The 19,619-nt window shown below is 36.3% G+C and overlaps 2 protein-coding genes across 13 annotated transcripts in view; one reads left to right on the top strand and one right to left on the bottom strand.

Annotated features, from left to right (window-relative positions):
- Positions 1-7,361, top strand: part of NUP54 (nucleoporin 54) — a 32,374-nt gene extending 25,013 nt beyond the window's left edge. Inside the window, exons 10-12 of the mRNA XM_006079162.3 lie at positions 4,029-4,148; positions 4,455-4,565; positions 6,510-7,361. Of these exons, the coding sequence (XP_006079224.1) occupies positions 4,029-4,148; positions 4,455-4,565; positions 6,510-6,638 (360 nt within the window). The 3' untranslated portion in view covers positions 6,639-7,361. The remainder of the gene's footprint in view (positions 1-4,028; positions 4,149-4,454; positions 4,566-6,509) is intronic.
- A 2,224-nt stretch (positions 7,362-9,585) lies between these two features.
- ART3 (ADP-ribosyltransferase 3 (inactive)) overlaps positions 9,586-19,619 on the bottom strand; it is a 151,342-nt gene continuing 141,308 nt past the window's right edge. For 4 of the 12 annotated variants that reach the window (XM_025289878.2, XM_025289877.2, XM_025289879.2 and 1 more), the window contains 6 exons: positions 19,208-19,234; positions 18,171-18,200; positions 16,019-16,070; positions 15,393-15,425; positions 14,727-14,759; positions 9,586-9,980 (listed from right to left, as the gene is read on the bottom strand). In XM_025289878.2, coding sequence (XP_025145663.1) covers positions 9,764-9,980; positions 14,727-14,759; positions 15,393-15,425; positions 16,019-16,070; positions 18,171-18,200; positions 19,208-19,234 — 392 coding nt within the window. In that variant the 3' untranslated portion in view covers positions 9,586-9,763. Of the gene's footprint in view, positions 9,981-11,621; positions 11,652-12,949; positions 12,983-14,726; positions 14,760-15,392; positions 15,426-16,018; positions 16,071-18,170; positions 18,201-19,207; positions 19,235-19,619 lie in introns of all 12 variants that reach the window. The other 8 variants (XM_025289875.2, XM_025289882.2, XM_044945772.1 and 5 more) reach the window with 8 other exon arrangements.

Consider the following 19,619-nt stretch of genomic DNA (forward strand, 5'->3'; position numbering starts at 1 on the left):
TGATTTGGATTTTTTTTTTTTCAACATTTATAAGACTATATACATGATGGAAGTGCTAAATATGGATTTTTGCAATAGAAAAAAAAAAGACTAAAAGGAAATAATAATAGTCTGAAAGTACCAAACTTTCTCATTAAAACTTATAACTGAGGTTAGATCTCTGGAGAGGATTGGGTGAAGAAAGTGAAAATATTCTAAAACTTGCATTTTATTGAGAGGGTAGGAGGAAAGCAGTGAGAAAATGAATCATCTTTATGATGTAGCAAAAATATGCATCAGATCATTAATATCTTGTTTTCATAAAAATAGCAAGTATAACCATTAATGAATGAAAAGCAACAGAAGAACTTGCAAATTAACAAGGAAATAAAAGAATGAATACCAACTTGAAATTTATCATGAAATTGAAATTATCATGAAAACAAACATTATATAGCAGAAATTTGGATGGAAATTTATAGCCTTAAAAAACTTCATTTTTTAAAGATACAAGATGCAAAAAATAGAGAACTTAGTACTCAAGGAAAAATATTATCAAGATAAGCCAAAAGGAACCAGTAAGAGGGAAATAAAGATGATGTGGAATGATTGAAGCAGAAAACAATCATAGTAGAATAAGTTGAAGAGCTGTTTCTTTAAAAAGACCATTAAAATGGCTAAATATGAATCTGAAGAAGGAAAAAAAGACTCATCTCATGAGCCTAAAGACAGAAAAGAAAAATTAGAAGTAAGAAAGGAGATAATACCACATACATTCACAAGAAAATAAGAAAATACTACAGTGGAATTCAAAGCAATAAATTTAGATGTTAGATGATTTTCTAGCAAAATGGAAATTATTTAAATTGACCTACAGAAAAAAAATCTTAAATAGACAAACACCATAGAAGCAATTGGGAAAGTTATTAAAGATCCAACAGCGGAAAAAGCACAAAGGTCAAATAGATTCATTTGTCTAAACATTAATGAGCTAATTCTAAAGTTACTTTATTTCAGACAAAAAGAAAAATATAGCTGTTTTTTTTTTAACAGTTTGAGATATAATCATATACCATACAATTCACCTATTTAATTGATTTTTAGTATATTCACAACTTTGTACAACCATCACCACAATCAAGTTTTAGAACATTTGCATCACTCTAAATTAAAAAAAACACAATACCCATAAGCAGCAACTCCCCATTTCATCCTAAACCCCCTAGCCGTAGGCAACAACTTTGCATTTTTATGGATTTGCCTATTTTTTAACGCTTCTTGTAAATGAAATCATAAAATATGTGGTATTTTTTGACTGGCTTTCTCAGAATAATATTTTCAGTGTTCATTCATGTTGTAGCATGTAACAGTACTTCCTTTTTATTGCTGAATAATATTTCATTGTATGATTAACAGATTTTATCTCTTCATCAATCTATGAACATTTTGGTTGTTTAAACTTTTTTGGCTATTCTGAATGTTACTATTAACACTTGTGTACAAGTGTTTATGTGGATACATGCTTTTGTTTCTCTTGGGATACATAAGCCAAGGTTGGCAATTGCTTGGTAATGTGTACCTCTGTGTTCAACCTTTTCAATAACCAAATTATTTTTCCAGAGCAGCTGCAGCATTTTACATCAGTTTTTAGTACCCCCAAATAAAAATTTATAAACAGATAATTCTAATAGAGGTGCAGATTATACTAAGTAAGACAAACCAGACTGAAAGGCTATATATTATTCCATTTATATGATATCATGCAAAAGGCACAGCGACAGGTATGTAATAGATCAGTAGTTGCTAGGAGCGGCAGTAAAGGAGAGGAGACTACAAGGAGCAGGAGGGAACTTTTTGGGTGATGGAAATGTTCTATATCTTGATTATGGTGATGGGTAACCTGTGTTCATCTAAATACATAGAACTGTACTCCTAAAAAGGGTGAATTTTGTTGTATGTGGATTATAACTCAGTAAATCTGACCAAAGAAAACAAGTGCAGAAAACCTAAGTGAAATATAAGAGAATCCAGCTATTATCAAATTCTAAAGGAATGTAATTTTTTTCTTAAAGGAATATACTTTGACTAAGGTTAATTTCAGGAATGGAAGGTTGGTTCTATAACAGGATCTATGAACATAATTTATCCTAGCAACACATGGAAGGAAAATATGTAAGTTTTTGTAAATAAGCAGGGTAATTAAACTAGTATAAAACAATGAAAAGAGATTATCTCTTTGCTGATGATATGACTGTGTATCTAGAAAACCCAAGGAAATAAATAATAGAATGTGGTAAGATGGCTAAATATGAGATTTTTAGTGTTTCTTTATACTAAATCAGTGTTAGTGTTTTAAAATCAGTGTTTTAAAAATCAGTGTTTCTTTATACTATTAAAGGAAATAAGAGTATTCCATTCATTATCATGAAAAAACTGTAAAATACTTAGGAATAAATTTGTGAGGAAAATATACAATCTGAATTAACGTTTTCGCAGATAGATTAAACCATATTCTCAGATGAGAAAATATCTACTTTATAAATTTTAAGAGTGAATTACAGCTTTAAACAAACTGATTAAAATCTTTCAGTACATAAGTAAGGATAACTTTTGAGAATAGATTCAGGAAAACAAACAAGAAATAATGTAGCGGACTTGCTTTATCAAATTTTAGAAACTATTTAAAGTTCTTGTAATCAAATTAACATGGGCTTGGTGTAAGATTAGACATAAAGATCCACAGAACAGAATAGAGAATCCAGAAATAGATGCACATTGTATCTTAATATGAAAAAGGTGATATTTCAATTCACTGGGTTTAGTTAATAATGCTAGTAATTGTCTGTCCATCTGGAAAATTTGACCACTGTATCACACCATGTACCAGTTAGCTCCAGGTTCTTCTGTCCTCGGGGATTCTCCAGGCAAGAATACTGGAGTGGATTGCCATGCTGTCCTCCAAGGGATCTTCCCAACCCAAGGATCAAACCCCGATCTCCCGCACTGCAGGCCGATTCTTTACCATCTGAGCCACCAGGGAAGCCCATATACAAAAACAAGGGGTATTAAAGACTTAACTCTTAAGAAATTTATGAAGCTACATGAACAACCTAGGGATTGAAGAGACATGTAGCCAGAAAACCAGAAACTGTAAAACAAAATTGACTAACAAAAATTTTGTATAGCAAAAGAAAACGGAAGCCATTTGTTAGTAGTCAAGTGATTTTAGAAAATTGTGAATTTGCAAACAGCACTGATTTTTGTTCTAAATATTTGTATCTTACAAAGAAGTGCTACATTTTGACCCCTAAAACCCCAATTGAAATACAGGCAAATGTGTAAAGGCAATTCACAGAAGGGCAGATGTGGAGTAGTTCTTACCTGGTGGAAGATGGTCCTTCAACATTCAAGGTGGGGGTGGAATCCCCTGGTGGTCCAGTGGTTAAAGCTCCCCAATTCCACTGCAGGGAGTCTGGGTTCAATCCCTGGTCAAAGAACTAAGATCCGAACTGATCCCAGAAGCCAAGTGGCCAAGAAAGAAAAAAACAATCAAGGGGATGCAGATTTTTAAAAAAGAAAAATTGTGTGATGCTTTAGTACTCATCAGATTGGAAAAACTTTAAACGTCATTACCTATTGCTGACAGAAATGTGTGGAAAAGGGTAGTCTTATGTGTGTCTTACGAATACATAAGTTGCTAGGATATTTGGGAAAGCAATCTAGCAGCTTCTGAAGACTGAACACACCTACCTTTAAACCCAGCAATCTTGAATTCATGGCAGTCTATACCAGTAAAAAAACTAGAAACTATATATCCCCCTCGATATAAGAATGCTTAATTATTGGCTAATCATGAAAATTATGTGGTCATTAAAAGTAAATTCATGTAACTTGCCTAATAAGAATGGGCAAACAATTCAAATCTTGAACTGTTATGATTCTAACTATTGTATTTAGCTAATTTCTTTCAACAGTTGATGTGTAATAAAATTACCTGCATAAATGAAAAGAGATAATTCTATTGTTATTGTTGGGCTTTCTTTGTGTAGGTCCTAATCAAACAGGAAATTCAGAGGAAGAGTGGGTATGCCATCCAAGCTGATGAAGAGCAGTTGCGAGTTCAGCTAGATACAATTCAGGGTGAACTAAATGCCCCTACTCAGTTTAAGGTAAGACCATAAAGCTAGAATTTGTTTCAGGTGGCTCAGAAATGTTACTTGGTCTTCAAAAAGACCAAGTACATGTTCTTTATTAAGTACATATTCTTTTTAATTAAAACTTGCTTTCTAAAGTAGACTCTTAATCATGATGTACTGGACGTGTATTAATTGTATGATTGTATTAATGTTTCAAATGAAGTACAAAAGGAGAATTGAAACGCCTTTAATTATAGTAGTATCCATCCTTTTAAAACATTCTCTTAGAAATGGTTGCTGTTGTGAGCAGTTATAATTCAACTCAGTATTATTTTTAAGGGCCGACTAAATGAACTGATGTCCCAAATCAGGATGCAGAATCACTTTGGAGCAGTCAAATCTGAAGAAAGATACTACATAGACGCAGATCTGTTACGAGAAATCAAGCAGGTAAGTTTTCCACTCGAGTGCACTTTTTAAAAGGTGAATTCCCGTCCATAAGGATGGCTATTATCCAAAACAAAACACCCTCCAGAAAATAACACGTTTAGAGGATGTAAAGAAAATGGAACTGTCGTGCATTGCTAGTGGCAATGTAAAATGATATACACAGGCAGTGTGAAAAATGCTTCCTTAAAATATTAAATATAGAATTATAATACAGTCCCGCAATTCTACTTCTGGAATGTACCTGTAAGAATTGAATGTAGTGACTCAGATATTTGCATGCCCATGTTCATAGAAGCATTATTCACAGTAGCCAAAGTGGAAGCAATCCAGGTGTCAACAGATGGGTAAGTAGACAAAATATAGTATATGTATACAATGGAATATTAGCCTTAAAAAGGCAGGCAGTTTATACACACATACGCATCATGGATGAACTTTGAAGACATTATGTGAAATAAGCCAGTTATTTGAAAGGACAAAAGTTTTAGGATTCCATTTATATGGTGTACCCAAGAGTAGAATGGTAGTTGCTGAAGGGAGGGTTACTGATCCCATCAGCCTTCAGGGGACCTGGGTGGAGGCTACAGGATCCAAGACCTCAGACCACTTGCCTAAGGCTCACTTCTAGGAAAACATTAGGAAGTACTACTGTAGCTTACTTTCATTAGTATAAATACAGATTGGTTTAATGAAAGCTGTTCATCCATTCAGCAACTGTCTAAAAATATTAAGATGGCAAACTTTGTGGAACATATTAGATAGGACTAATTGGCATGTCCTGAGGATTTTAGGTAGTTATAAATGTCCTTATTTATCTAATTTTATTATGTGCTTTAGAATGAATATTGCTGTTTTATGCAACTAAAAACTAGTTTGGCTCTTGGGTTCTCAAAAAGTTATCAGTTCAGTTCAGTCGCTCAGTCGTGTCCAATTCTTTGTGACCCCATGGACTGCAGCATGCCAGGCCTCCCTGTTCATCACCAACTCCCGGAGTTTACCCAAACTTATGTCCACTGAATCAGTGATGCCATCCAACCATCTCATCCTCTCTCGTCCCCTTCCCCTCCTTCAATCTTTCCCAACATCAGGGTCTTTTCAAATGAGTCAGCTCTTCGCATCAGGTGGCCAAAGTATTGGAGTTTCAGCTTCAACATCAGTCTTTCCAATGAACACTCAGGACTGATCTCTTTCAGGATGGACTGGTTGGATCTCCTTGCAGTCCAAGGGACTCTCGTGAGTCTTCTCCAACACCCCAATTCAAAAGCATCAATTCTTCGGCGCTCGGCTTTCTTTATAGTCCAACTCTCACATCCATACATGACCACTGGCAAAACCATAGCCTTGACTATACGAACCTTTGTTGGCAAAGTAATGTCTCTGCTTTTGAATATGCTATCTAGGTTGGTCATAACTTTCCTTCCAAGGAGTAAGCATCTTTTAATTTATACATATACCTGATTATATTCATATTTATAATTAAATGAGAACAATTCCAACATATTAGAATGAGTTTGTGTATGCAATAAAATTGGGAATATAAACACCTGAAATGTTAGCAATAGTAGTTACCACCGTTATCAGTTTATACTTTGTACTTGAAAACATGGAAATCCTCAGAATGATTATTTTGTTAATCTATATTTGAGTACCTTCTTGCATTGTTTTAATATAACTGGTTTTTTATCACAGGTTGATAAAAGGAATCTGTAAAAATCTGCATCTTTTGTAAAATCGGTTATATTTATTACATATTTGATTTTGCTTTTCACAGTATTTAACTGTATTTAAGTGTTAGCAAAAGATACAATGCAAATTTTTGAAATATGCATATGAGAGCAACTGAGTCCTGTGTTGCTAGTAAAATAATGAAAAATAAGCCTTTTTCTTGTAAGTAGCTTGCAGTTTAATAGAGAAATACATTGATATTTTTTTGATTCCTTCTAGCATTTGAAACAACAACAGGAAGGCCTTAGCCACTTGATTAGCATCATAAAAGATGACTTAGAAGATATCAAGTTGGTAGAACATGGATTGAATGAAACCATCCACATCAGAGGTGGTGTCTTCAGTTGACAGCTCACAAACTTGTGTTAAAGGTTTGTGAAATACATCTTCGTGTTACATCAGGGCTTCTTTAAAAATGAAACTGACCACATGGAGGGGGGGGAAAACAATCCTCTCTCCTGACTTGGTTTTTGAGAAGGTTACTGAAAAATTATTATTCATCAAATCTGAAATAACAGTCACCTCACTGCTCTTCAGAGATAGCCTTTTAAAGATTTATATCTAAAAGCTGTAAATTACTTTAAAAGAGAAATACATAATTACCAAAAAATATTTACTATTCTACATTTTTACAACAGCATTGTTCTTAAAAATAATCAATGTTTAATGATTATTCTCCATTGAGCCTGTACTCTGCTTTCCATAGCAAGTAAATATGAAATGTCTACTTTGCACATAACAAAATAAACTGTATAATTACTTGGCTGCTGGAGATTTGTACTTCAGAATGTAAATGTCAGTTTTTATATTTGTGAATTCATCTGTGGGAGGAGTAAAGAAAATCCAAGAGTATTTAATGATTAATGTGGTTTTCTTTTCATTCTATAAAGATTTGAATATATATTTTTATATTATTTTACTTATTTGGAATTTACAGAACACACGTAAGCAATTAGGATATAACAGAAGAATTACATTTTATCATTTTTGCACCGTTTTTTGTTTTTTAAACCTCTTTATTTCTAAAAAATATGAAAACATAAATAAATTCTTGATTATAATTACTTTTTATATAATTCTGTCTGGTGCTTTATTTGGTTCTGGGAGAAAGATGATTCATGTTCATACAAGTATTAAATCATAATCACAACTCAAGTATTTCAGTTTTAACCTGGTTTTAAGTCTGACTTCACCCTCAAAGTGAAGGGCTTCCCTTGTGGCTCAGCTGGTAAAGAATCTGCCTTCAATGCGGGAGACCTGGGTTTGATCCCTGGGTTGGGACGGTCCCATGGAGAAGGGAAAGGCTACCCACTCCAATATTCTGGCCTGGAGAATTCCAAGGACTACAGTCCATGGGGTTGCAAAGAGTTGGACATGACTTAAGCGACTTTCACTTCACCCTCAGTACTGATGTATTTTGACCAGGGTACAGCAAATAGAAATTACTTCATATATAAGAATTCTCTAATACATCATTAGCATCTGAAAACACTGGAAAATCTAAATTAGACATGGTAATGTGCAATAGTGATTCTTTAAAACCAGATCTCACTGCATCATGTTAGCCCCTCTTGGAATGCTTTCATGCTGCATTTCTGCATCATGCTTTGGCTTATGATGAGAGGTGTCATAAACAGCCTGTGAACCCTGCCACTGTGTTACTGTGAGGATGGCGAGGAGTGTGGTGTGCTGTGTATCCAGAGGCCCCCTCTGAGATACCACTGGAGGAATCTGTCCAGATGCAGACTAGCTAACAGTTGTGTAGGAGCCACAAACAAGGCTCGTGGGCTGTTTCTTCTAACACCTCTGTCTTTCTCATCCTTGTAGCCAAAGGTGAAAGGAGTTTGCCCCTCTGCACACCCTCTTACTGTAGGAAGAACTGGTGATTTAACAAATGAGAATTGCTCCTCAGTGAGCAACATCCTGTTGGACAGATGGCTAACCATGCTCATCTCTCTAGCCTTTCATTTTTTGTGCTGTCATATTTTTAATCTCTAATTTCACAAGCCCTAAACAGGGCTCAGGGTCTGCCTTTTAAAGACAGGTCCAGTTAGCCTCCTAAGTTTCAATTCTGCTGGTGACTACATGTGTAAGGCAGGCTACAGGCCTTGTTCATGCAGCTGGTTAGATAGATAAGCAGCCCTGGTGTGTACCTGACTTGTGCTCCAAGCAAATGATAACCAAGTTCTAGATTTGGATGTAAATCAGACTCACTTTGGCCTCAGGACTAAGTTGTGCTCTCTAGCACAATTTATACACGTTCTGTGAACTGCGTAATGGTTCTTGTGGATAGTTCACTCAAAATTCTCAACATGAAGAGAGGTAAATGGTAGAATTAAAGCACACTGAACCCTTAATACCTAGTTTAGACTTCATGAAGTTTTTCTGTATCTCTGAAAATGGCCTAAGTTCTTTTTGAAACGTTGGCAGTGTAAACAAGTGTCACTTATCAAAGCCCATGCCTAAATCAGTTACCATTCAACCACTCTTTTTCTTGGGGAAAAGAGCACCTTACTGTACTTACCTCATTCTCCTTTCTTACTGAGCCCACATACTCAGTACTGTCTGCCTTCCTAGGTTAATATGAGGTTCAAGTTAGGGACTGTGTATGTGAAATACTTAGTAAACTCTTGTGTTTGTAAAAATACAAAGTGTTCCTATATAGAAGGAAAATGAAGAGACTGAAAGAATATACTATTTGAAGTCAAAGTCTGATCCTTTAAAGATGAGTAAAACACCTTTAAAATTCTAATTCAGGAATTAAATTCATATTACCCACTAGCATTATTGATATTTTAGTATTGAGAGTCATTTCCTAGGCAGGTTGATAAGAAGCCTAGGGGTCCCCAAGGAGAGAGGGGTCTGGAATTCTCAAGGAGGAAGAAAGGAGAAACTTTTTTTCCCTCTACGTTCTTTAGGATTATATAACAATAATGTATCCTGCCTGAGGACAGTCTCTGGATTAAACCTTCTGGCTAATCCTGTTATCTTAAAATGTAAATTATGGGAGTAGGTCTGGTGAGGTCTTTACAACCTCCAGACATTCTTTTGATTCACTGGACAGTATATAACTCCATTGCTAACACTAGCAAGCGGGTACTTTCTGCCCCCTTCTGATGCCTATGTCAGAAGCTTTCTCTATCTCCTTTAATTTTAATAAAACTTTATTACACAAAAGCTCTGAGCAATCAAGCCTTGTCTCTGGCCCCGGATTGAATTCTTCTCCTCCGGAGGCCAAGAATCCCGGCATCTTTTCGTGGTTTAGCAACAGCCTTTCAGTATCTGGCAATTCTACTGAAATTAAAGGTCTTTTATTGAATTAAAAGTATACAGTTTTTTTTACAATCATAAAATTAATATAGAAATAAGTGAAAAACAAATTCTATGATATCTGGGTTTACTACCAGATTTGCTAAGTGAATAACAAATTCACGTTTTATCAACTGAATGTTGACCAACAAGTGAAAAATACATCATTCCCTTTGATGATTTCTGTGGGATACCTGTAGTTGTATTTCAAGTACAATGTAAAGTACAAGTAAAGAATGTATCAGACTACAGAGCGACCAAGATTTATAGCAGAAACACTGATTAAAATGATGAATGTCCCACACTGGGGAAGGAGCATTTTGCCAGAAGATGCAGAGGGATGGCTTTTGGGACCTGGAACTGGAACTGCTGGAGCTGGAGCTGTTAATGAGAACACACAGTCACTGACACACGTCATTTTGAGTATCACATTTCATCCACTGACACCATATTTCCTGAATATATGAACAGACAAGTTAGATTAGAAACATATATCAAGTACTTCTAACCAGGACAACTTTAAAATAAATACAGTTCATTACAGGCTGGGGGCTATATTTTCATATGTATCATAAAGGTGTGTTGACCTAGGTTTTATCCAGGTTTCCATAGCCTTTTTAGTATTTAAGTAGACAAAAGTAATTTCTCATTGTTTAAGTTCACTAGAATTTCTTGGCAATTGAAAATTTTCATTTTCTGTATATAAAAGATAAAGTTTAATGCTGTGTCTTATGTATTTTGAGTACAATGGTATATTTCATATGTATATTTTACCAGTATACAATGGAATATAGCTGCATTTTTTAAAACACTAAGCCCTGCAAGCTGATTTAAAAAAAAAAAGAAAAAAATTTTCCCTTTATACATAAAACACTACTCTGGAGAAAACCACTTCCCTTCTATCTGAACTAGCAGAGAGAGGTTCAGTAGAGTCCAGCCATCCAGGATGGTGTGATTCACACTGCCATAATGTAGACGTCTGACTTTTGACTGTGTTCTGGTTTAGACTACCAGGGAAGACTGACTGGAAAGACCCAGATGGGCTCACCATTCACATTTCATAAGTGAAACCATGGAAATACTATAAAACCTTCAAACCATAAATGTATTTGCTTGCCATAATCATAAACATGCAGTTATGGGAAAATGGACAGGCGGACGCACTCCTGCATTAGTTTGCTACTAGAGAGCAGTGATTCTCAAGGGGTTCTCAAGGGCCTACTACGAGGCAGTTCGCAAACTTGTCAGGATATTTTGTGATTATCACAGCAGTGGGGTATAGAAGTAGAAGACCAGTACCATGCTGTGGACAGTCTTGCACAATGAAAAACTGACCCACTTCCACATAAATTTCAAATGCACTGGTAGACATATATATAAATTAAAAATGTATTTATATCCAGAACCTGTTTTACATATAGGCAAAATATATTTGGATAGTTTTAATAAACATTAGTTTCTATATAATAAGTTTAGATTATTAGTTTAGTATCTAATTAGTTTCTACCTAATAAGCCCACAGTATTTCTCCACTTTCATTTTTCTTATATAGAATAGCTTCTAGGTTTCTCTTAAATCCAAATTTATTTGTGTAATTAAATACAATCATCTGACTACTTCATTATGTAGAATAATGTAGGCATTTATTTACATACTGAAATGTTTATAATTTTGTTATATCATTAGGACATTACTTGATTTTTTTATGGGTGCAAGTGGGTCTTATCTAAGAATTTTATTTCAGAATACCTTTATAAAATATTTGTTCTAAAATAATTGGGTTGATAGAGTTGAGAACCATTGCTTGAAAAAGTAGTCTCTATATACAGTTGAAAATCACTGCTTAAGAAACAAAATCAAGTTGCCCCCACCATTCGCACATAGAAGTATTTGGATGTGACATTATATTCTGTTAGGATGCTTTAAACTTGAGATTGGTGTCTTTTTTTAAAAAAAACTTTCTCAGTTTTTGTATATTGCAGAAACAGACATTATCAACTAAGGAAAAGAAATATTTCTTACTAGGCTGGTTGATATCTTGGCTTTTGTCTTCTAAAATAGAAACAGATGTTCAGTTAATTGCATTGTACACCAAAGAGAAAAAAAATCTCATTAAATGATTAAGCAAACTTGGTTATCTCTGGGTGTGGGACTGAAGGTCAGGATATTAGACTTACAGGTATTGGGGGGAGGGTCTAAGTTTACTTATTTGCATGCTTTGAAATTTTTTTAACAATGTATGTGTGTTTCCATTTTAAAAAGTTAAAATTTTGTTTATAGAGAAGTCTTTTTTACATATTAACCTCAGATGCCCAAGTGCAACTATAGCACCTACCATTGACTCAATGCTTACTGTGTCACACCCTGAACCAATACTTAGTGTACATTGACACTTTTACTTCTTACAGCTCTACGAGGTAGTCGAGTTATCCATATTATACAAATTTCCCCAAAAGTTGCATAAAATCACAACTTTTACGCTTGGTAATCAGTGGGAGCAATACCTGCTTTCAAAGCCTCTGCTCTTAATTACTATGCTATTCTAACTCCAAGTGTGTTAAAATTAAAATATTGCAATATTGCCATATTTTGACAGCTCTGAAGCCAAATGCCAATTCTAGAAGCCCAGATTAGAGGTGTATTTTCTGTAACTACATCCAGCTGGTAGACAAGTGTCATGCAACAGAAAATGAACAAAACTTGAGAAGTTTGGGTCTTGATTGTCTCGTTCTAGCCTTTTACAGGCTCCTTAACTTCCCTATATTCCATGTTTTCATCTCTGAAATGGTGACAGTACTTCTCTTATTGGATTATATGAGATTCTGTGTAAATGTTTTGACATCACCTTTAAAAAAGCCTGCACTATAACAGTTTTCTAAGAAAGGGCACAATACATACAAAACAGTCCCAGCAAAACTGAGCGGCTTATTGCTGGAGGACATGGAGCGTGCAGTGAGGAGTGCAGAAAGTATGTCCCACACTGTGCAGGGCTCACACACCCCTCCTTGATGCTCTCATTCCTGTGACTACAGGTTCCCTCAGTAGCCTGCTCACCTGGAGAAACCTGCCCCTTCTGGAATAGACAGGCGCAGCTGGAGGTCAACTGTCCCAGCTTCAGGTCAACTGCCTTTGTCTCTGCCTGACCCAGGGAGCCCTAAGAGCAGTCCGCTGCTCACACTGAAAGGAGTCCTCAGCGCCTCCCTTGTGGCTTGCAGACTGGATGTCAAGCGTACAGCCCAAGTGTCCAGACCCCTTAAGATGGAGCTCAGTGAACGATTACAGTAAAGGACTCAGACCCCATGGTGCCTCCACCCCTACATACATAAAAGAATCTTCTAAAAAGAATTTACCAGGTTTTTCATCCGGTTGTAACATTTTTATTCCTAAATGAGAAAAAGATTTATTATTCAGATAATAATAAAGGCAACTACCATTTACTATTTTAACCCAACATTTGTTTTGTCAGTGCTTTATCTCATTAGGACTTTAATCCTAAATTAGGACTTTAGTCCTGCAAGACAGAAGCTTTCCTTGTTTTACAGATGCAGAAGCAGAGGTCCAGAAAAGTGAAATAACTTATACAAAGTTACCAAGAGGAAAATGGCAGAGGAGAAACTTCATGAAGTTGGGTCTGTGTGCATCCCTCATACTTTGCTAAGCAACTGCCTTTCAAAACCCAGTGTGCCTAGTAAGGTGCCAATGAGAGTACTATGTAAACTCAGGTCCAGCGAGCTGAAGAGATGTAGACAGTGTGCCATCAAGGTCGCTAGAGGTTCACTTCCAAAGTTGTGGCCAAGTAAGTTCAATCATTCAAATCTGGGTGAATATAAAAGTGTTGCTGGAACCTCTCTCTCTGGGTCACAGTGAACTGTGAACGCCTGGTTCCTGCCCACAGCACACAGTACCCAAAGGCAGCAATGTTAAGCAAAGCTCAGTGCTGTGTGGATGGATGCCATTTAGCAGATGCCAGAAATCTATTTCCTTAACAGACGATCATTCCATAATAACAAAACCTACCAAAAATTATTTTCAAAACAGCCTATGAATTCAAAAGAAAGGATTTATAAGCACTGGATAGGGGCTTGCGCCCTGAGATTTTGTGTTTTCATAGGCCTTACAGGTATCTCCATAAGGCAACATATGTGTGTTAGCCACATTTGAAAGATGACAATTCTTAGGCATAGAGAAGTTTTATTACTGTCCATAGCTCTCTGGTAAAATACTAGATCATGTCTTTTTTTTTTTTTTTTTTTTTTTAACCTTCTCCTTGTCTTCTCCTTGTCTCAGAGATAAAAATTAAGTTTGAGGGCCTTTTAATATTTTTTCCTCCCCTATTAGCATAAGTTCTGACGTCCTTTTGACTTGATGGGAGTCACACTCTTCAGTGTGACTGAACACACTCCTGCCATAGAAACTCAAGGCCCCTCACAAGCCTTGCATTCAGCAATAGCCTCACACTTTTTAAAATACTTGTTTTCATGGTTATATCTTAAAGGTAGGTTAAATATGCATGATAAATATACTGGAAAAACACTTGAGGAGCCAGAAATTTTAAGAAACTGGTTCTTGGTCATGGCAGCTTTCCTAGTGGCTCAGACAGTAAAGAATCTGCCTGTAATGCAGGAGACTGGGGTTCGATCCCTGGGCCAGAAAGATTCCCTGGAGAAGGGAATGGCTACCCACTTGAGACTCCCATGGACTGCAAGGAAATCAAACCAGTCAATCCTAAAGGAAATCAACCCTGAACATTTATTGGAAGGACTGATGCTGAAGCTCCAATACTTTGGCCACCTGATACAGAGCCAACTCACTGGAAAAGACCCTGATGCTGGGAAAGATTAAGGGCAGGAGGAGGAGGGGGTGACAGCATCACCAACTCGATGGACGTGAGTTTGAGCGAACTCCAGGAAACAGCGACAGAGCAGCCTGGCACACTGCGGTTCACAGGGCCACGAAGAGGAGGGCATGACTTAGCCACTGAACAACAGTTTGGTTATAAGAACCTAGATCTTCCACTCATGTGATCTTGCGCAAAGTACTCAGCCTCCCTGCATATGTAATGGTGACAATTATATCTGTACTTCCCAGACTGGCAGTCTCCTCTCCAGCATGCCTAACATTACTTACCAGGTAGTGAAAAAGATTCTGGAATTTTCATTCCTAAATGAGAAAGAAATTTTCAGTGACTTGCAGATTGTTCCAGTAAGTACAATTTTCAAACTGCTTCTTGTCTCATGAACTCAAGTGATACAAGCACCAGAGAGCCCACCTGCACTGTAGTTTCTGGCTTTTACTTACAAAGTTCTGGCTACATGAACCCTCACTCTGCAAATCTATGCCAGACTCAGAAAAGCCTTCTGTCATGGCACCTCACTAAGTCTGCCTCTATGCCAGGAGAATACTATGCTTAGTTACCTGCAGATCCTAGATGCTGAGATGCTTTTATTAATAGCCAAAGCTAACAATCAGCTTTTGCATAAAGTCGAAGTTTCTACTAAATACCTTTAGCTGTGGAATCTAAGGCTGGACTGCACGCATCCAGGTTGCAGCAGCCTGCCTTCTGCCTGCCCCCAACAGTGCTAACTGTCCTGCTCCAAGAATGCACACACACTAGGGAGGAAAGGCACTTTCCTACTCTCTTCTCCAGCTAAAATTTTGTAGAAAGACAGGCAGGAAGGAGGCTGTAAGGGAAATATTAATGACTAGTTGTCTAATGACAATATTCTCTTTAATACCCGGAGGAAGCCTTCTCTTCTCATACTTGGACCAAGAGTGTAAATAAAGCTGTCTTACCAGGTATCTGGGTGGCTTCCTGGCTTTTCATACCTGAAGACAGAAATGAATACTGGTTAATTTTAATCAACTATCTTGCATTGTTAATGCTCCCTTTTGTGTATACCAGCCCCCATCTCCAAGACTTAAAAAGGGGGGAGTGGGGGTGGGGAACAGTAACAATAAGAACACCTTCTAATTGCTCTTCATTCTCAGACTGGACAAAGCCTAAACTGATGCTGGACTTCAAGGACTTCATGATCTAGCCAACCTTATCTTCATAAGGCAATCTGAGTACACCAGTTTTTGAATGAAACAGTACTGGGTCTAAGACTCTGCTTGGTTTAGTTCTGTTGTCATTACAGTTATTAGCTCTCTGACTGGGCAGGCTTAATAAATCCCTGACCTTTATTTCCTTATTTATGCAAAAGAAACACCTTGCAGGTTTGTAGTAAGTGATGATTATAGAAGTGCTAAATACATTATTACATGGAACATAAGCAGCTCTCAATAACTAGAGTTCCTCTGTTTTGGCTTAACTTATTCCTCAAACTCTACATGTCCAGTAATGTCCTTAGTTCTAGGAGTCCTCACATCTCCTTCTTACCCTGAAGCTAGTCTCAGAAAGTAAATAAAGGATCACTTACCAGGAAAGACAGTGGATTCCTGGCTTTTCATTTCTAAAGATGAGAATAGGAACTATGTAATGATAAATGCAGTAAGCTTGAAAATTAACCTTATATAACTATTTACAAGTGAGAGATGACCCATTCCCAAAGTTTTTAGAGTTTTCAGTAAAAAGGAAGGAGATTTAGCACACTGGTGCCTAACTTACAGAGAGAACCATAGCCAGTGATCCAGGCACTTTTTAGATAAAGTGAAATATCTCTATTGATTTATATTTTTAGACTCTGACCTATACTTGTCATGATTTATTTTTTTAATAAAATTTCCTGATTATATAAGTAATATAATTATAGATAATTTAGAAAAATATAGAAATTTATTAAAAATTACTCATAATCCCAGATATCAGAGCTATTCATTCTTAATACTGGTACATTTCCTGGTACAAGAAGGAAATATATGCTATAATATATGTATATGTGTATATGCTACATACATTGTCATTACTTTTTCAATTTTACTGAGATATAACTGACATAAAACACTGTATAAGTTTAAGGTGTGCAACATAATGGCCTGAGTTACATATATTGTGGCATGATTACCACAATAAGTTTAGTTTAACATCCAGCATCTCATATAAATACCAAAAAAGAAATTTTTTTTTCCCTTGTGATGAGAAGTCTTAGGATCTACTCTTTTAACAATTTTCAAATACACTACACAGCTGTTAACTATAGTCATGTTGTACATTACATTCCTTGTACTTACTTATCTTATAAATGGAAGTTTGTTCAACACTGTAAAATAAATTTTACATTATATTCCATATGCTGTTTTTATCCTTTTTTAACATTTTTATTGGAGTATAACTGACTTACAATGTATAGCTTCAGAAGTACAGTGAAGTGAATTTGTTATACATACACATATGTCCACTCTTTCTTAGATTATTTTCCCATTAAGGCCATTACACAGTACTGAGCAGAGCTTGTTTTTATCCTGTGATTTTTACTGTCACTGTATTGTAAGTACTTTCTCTTATCTTTGGGCTTCCCTGGTGGCATAGTGGTAAAGTATCTGCCTGCTAAGGCAGGAGACATGGGTAGGGAAGAGGCCCTGGAAAAAGAAATGACAACCCACTCCAGGTATTCTTGCTTGAGAAATCCCATGGACAGAGGAGAATGGTGGGCTGCAGTCCATGGAGTGACAAAGAATCAGGCACACTCAGTGATTAAACAACAGCAACATATCTTCAGATATTTTTTGAAAACATGATTTTTAAATTGGTTAGTGTTTCATAGTAAGAATGTAACTTATTTAACAATGTCCAACTGTTGGATACTAAATTTAAAAATTTTCGCTACTATAACACTGTACAAACATGTCTATACATATTTTGTACACAAACTTTTATGTTTATTTCCTTAGGACAAATATCTAAAAGTGTTACAGCTAGGTTAAAATGTATGGACATTTTAAGACTAGTGATACAAATTATTGGAATTGTCCTCCAGAGAAGTTTGAATTTATAATCTCATCAGTAATTTATGAGCATGTTTGTGTCCCAGCACCCCTGAAGAATATTATTTTTAAAAAGACCATAAAACTTGGGAATGAGTCATACGTTAGAATTTACTAAATATCAAATGAATACAGCTAATAGCAACTATACATATATATATAAATAATTATATACACACACATATATACACATATATATATTTTTTGGCATATATTTAAATATATGTGTGTGTGTGTATATATATAATCATTTTAATTTAGGAAAAAATGTCATTTTTATGCCCCTGATGAACACCCTAGGTTACAAGAGTTTGTGAAACAATTAATCACACCTTCCTCTATCCATGTAACAGCTAGTATAAAGCAAAAAATAATAGGTTTTCTAGAACTAGTTCCACATGTGATGTCTCTAACTGTTCTGCTGGGATGACCTATGGATTGTCAGCTAAGAGACAGAGAGACCTGCTGTATCATCCTTATTAAGAAGGGTACCTGGAACAGGGCCTCTGATACATCAAACTCGTAAGCTAAAGGTGGGTTCTGCCTCTTCCCACTTTTCCTTACCATTCTATGCCCACCTGCTCCCACCCCTAAGGAAGTTGCCCTACAAATCTAAGTAAGCTCCCAGAGTTTATGAAAATGTCTTACCAGGGTTTTCCAGCTTCTGGTTTTCCTCACCTAAGTTACAAAAAGAAACTCATCAGTTTCAAAAACAGACCAAAGTAACTGGGAGTTATCATAGTTACAGCACAACTACTTTAAAGTAAAATGGCCATAAAGATCCACTTGATATCCAGTAAACTAATGCTACTAAATTTAACTGTCAGCTACAAACTAAACACAGTTGGCTAATAGGGCTGGAACAGCCCTCTGGCCCCTTCTACCAAGAAAAACTGTTACATATAGCAAGTCTTCTAGCAATCTCCACAAGCTAGAAAAACGTCTGTCTTGAAGAGGTAGCTGAAGTCCCTGTGAAGAGACCAGTAAAACTTGTGGCTGCCTGAGCCAATAAGAAGTGTTACTAAGCAAGTCCTCAGATGCATGAAATGCTTCACACAAGGACAGGAAATACCTTCTAAACATCAAGTAACCTGCATATTTAAGAAAAGACTAGAAACTTTTCTCTCTTCACACTGTAGCCACATGGGCCAAACATGTCATCAAGGAACTTAGATACAAAGAAGTGACCTGAGCCATATCACCATAAGTGGAAACTCAGCGGGAGGTGGGGCAGGCGGGGGCGGGGGTGGGGGTGGGGGGGAGTGGCGCGTCTACACCCAGATGTTTTAGTCAAATGATACCAAACACCAGCTTATTTAAGAAAGGCAAAAATACTAACTTTTTATACTTTCATCTGGATGTGTGGTGTCACACAGGCTAACCTCAACGACTTAATATAGAGCTCTATCTATTAAGAGACCTTGGACCTGTCAAGAGTGCCTAGCTCTTTGGGTCCCACCAACCTTACTCCCACATTGTTCAGATCTCCAGAGAGCCCACCCTCTCATTTGAAGGGAGGTAAATTTCCCCAGAATAGATTCTTTTCCCCACTTCCTATCTGCCAAGTTACTCCTTCATAGGTGCAAAGAACTCCTTTTCTTCAGCTAAGAACTGAATTTGCTGAACAGGAAAGAGCTATTAAACACCCATGTACAGGTTATTTTTAAAAATTAGAGCATACTTACCAGGGTTGTAGACAGGTTGAAAATAGTCTAAAATACAAACATGCTTTCATTACATAGTACTATACTCAGAAGTGAATGTCAGGTTCAGTCTATCTTTACATGCTTATTAATTATAAAGATTTGAGTTGGTTTACATCCAAGATACAAACAAAATACGGCAATATGAGAAATATAAAATTTCTATTTTGAAAACAAATGGTTACAGATTCATTTTAATTATGTGAAGAAGAATCCACAGAAAAACTAGCCAGGAAAACAGGTAGAAATGGACCCTTATTTTTCAAACTTTTTAAACAAAGAAATCTTCAAATAGGATCCATCCAAAGTATGCACCAGCCCAAGACATTTTCTCGCAACTTCAGTTAAAATCTGTTGAGTCTAATTTGATGATGTCAGGAACATCATCAAATGT

The sequence above is a fragment of the Bubalus bubalis genome, chromosome 7 (assembly GCF_019923935.1).
Source record: "Bubalus bubalis isolate 160015118507 breed Murrah chromosome 7, NDDB_SH_1, whole genome shotgun sequence".
Lineage (NCBI taxonomy): Eukaryota > Metazoa > Chordata > Mammalia > Artiodactyla > Bovidae > Bubalus > Bubalus bubalis.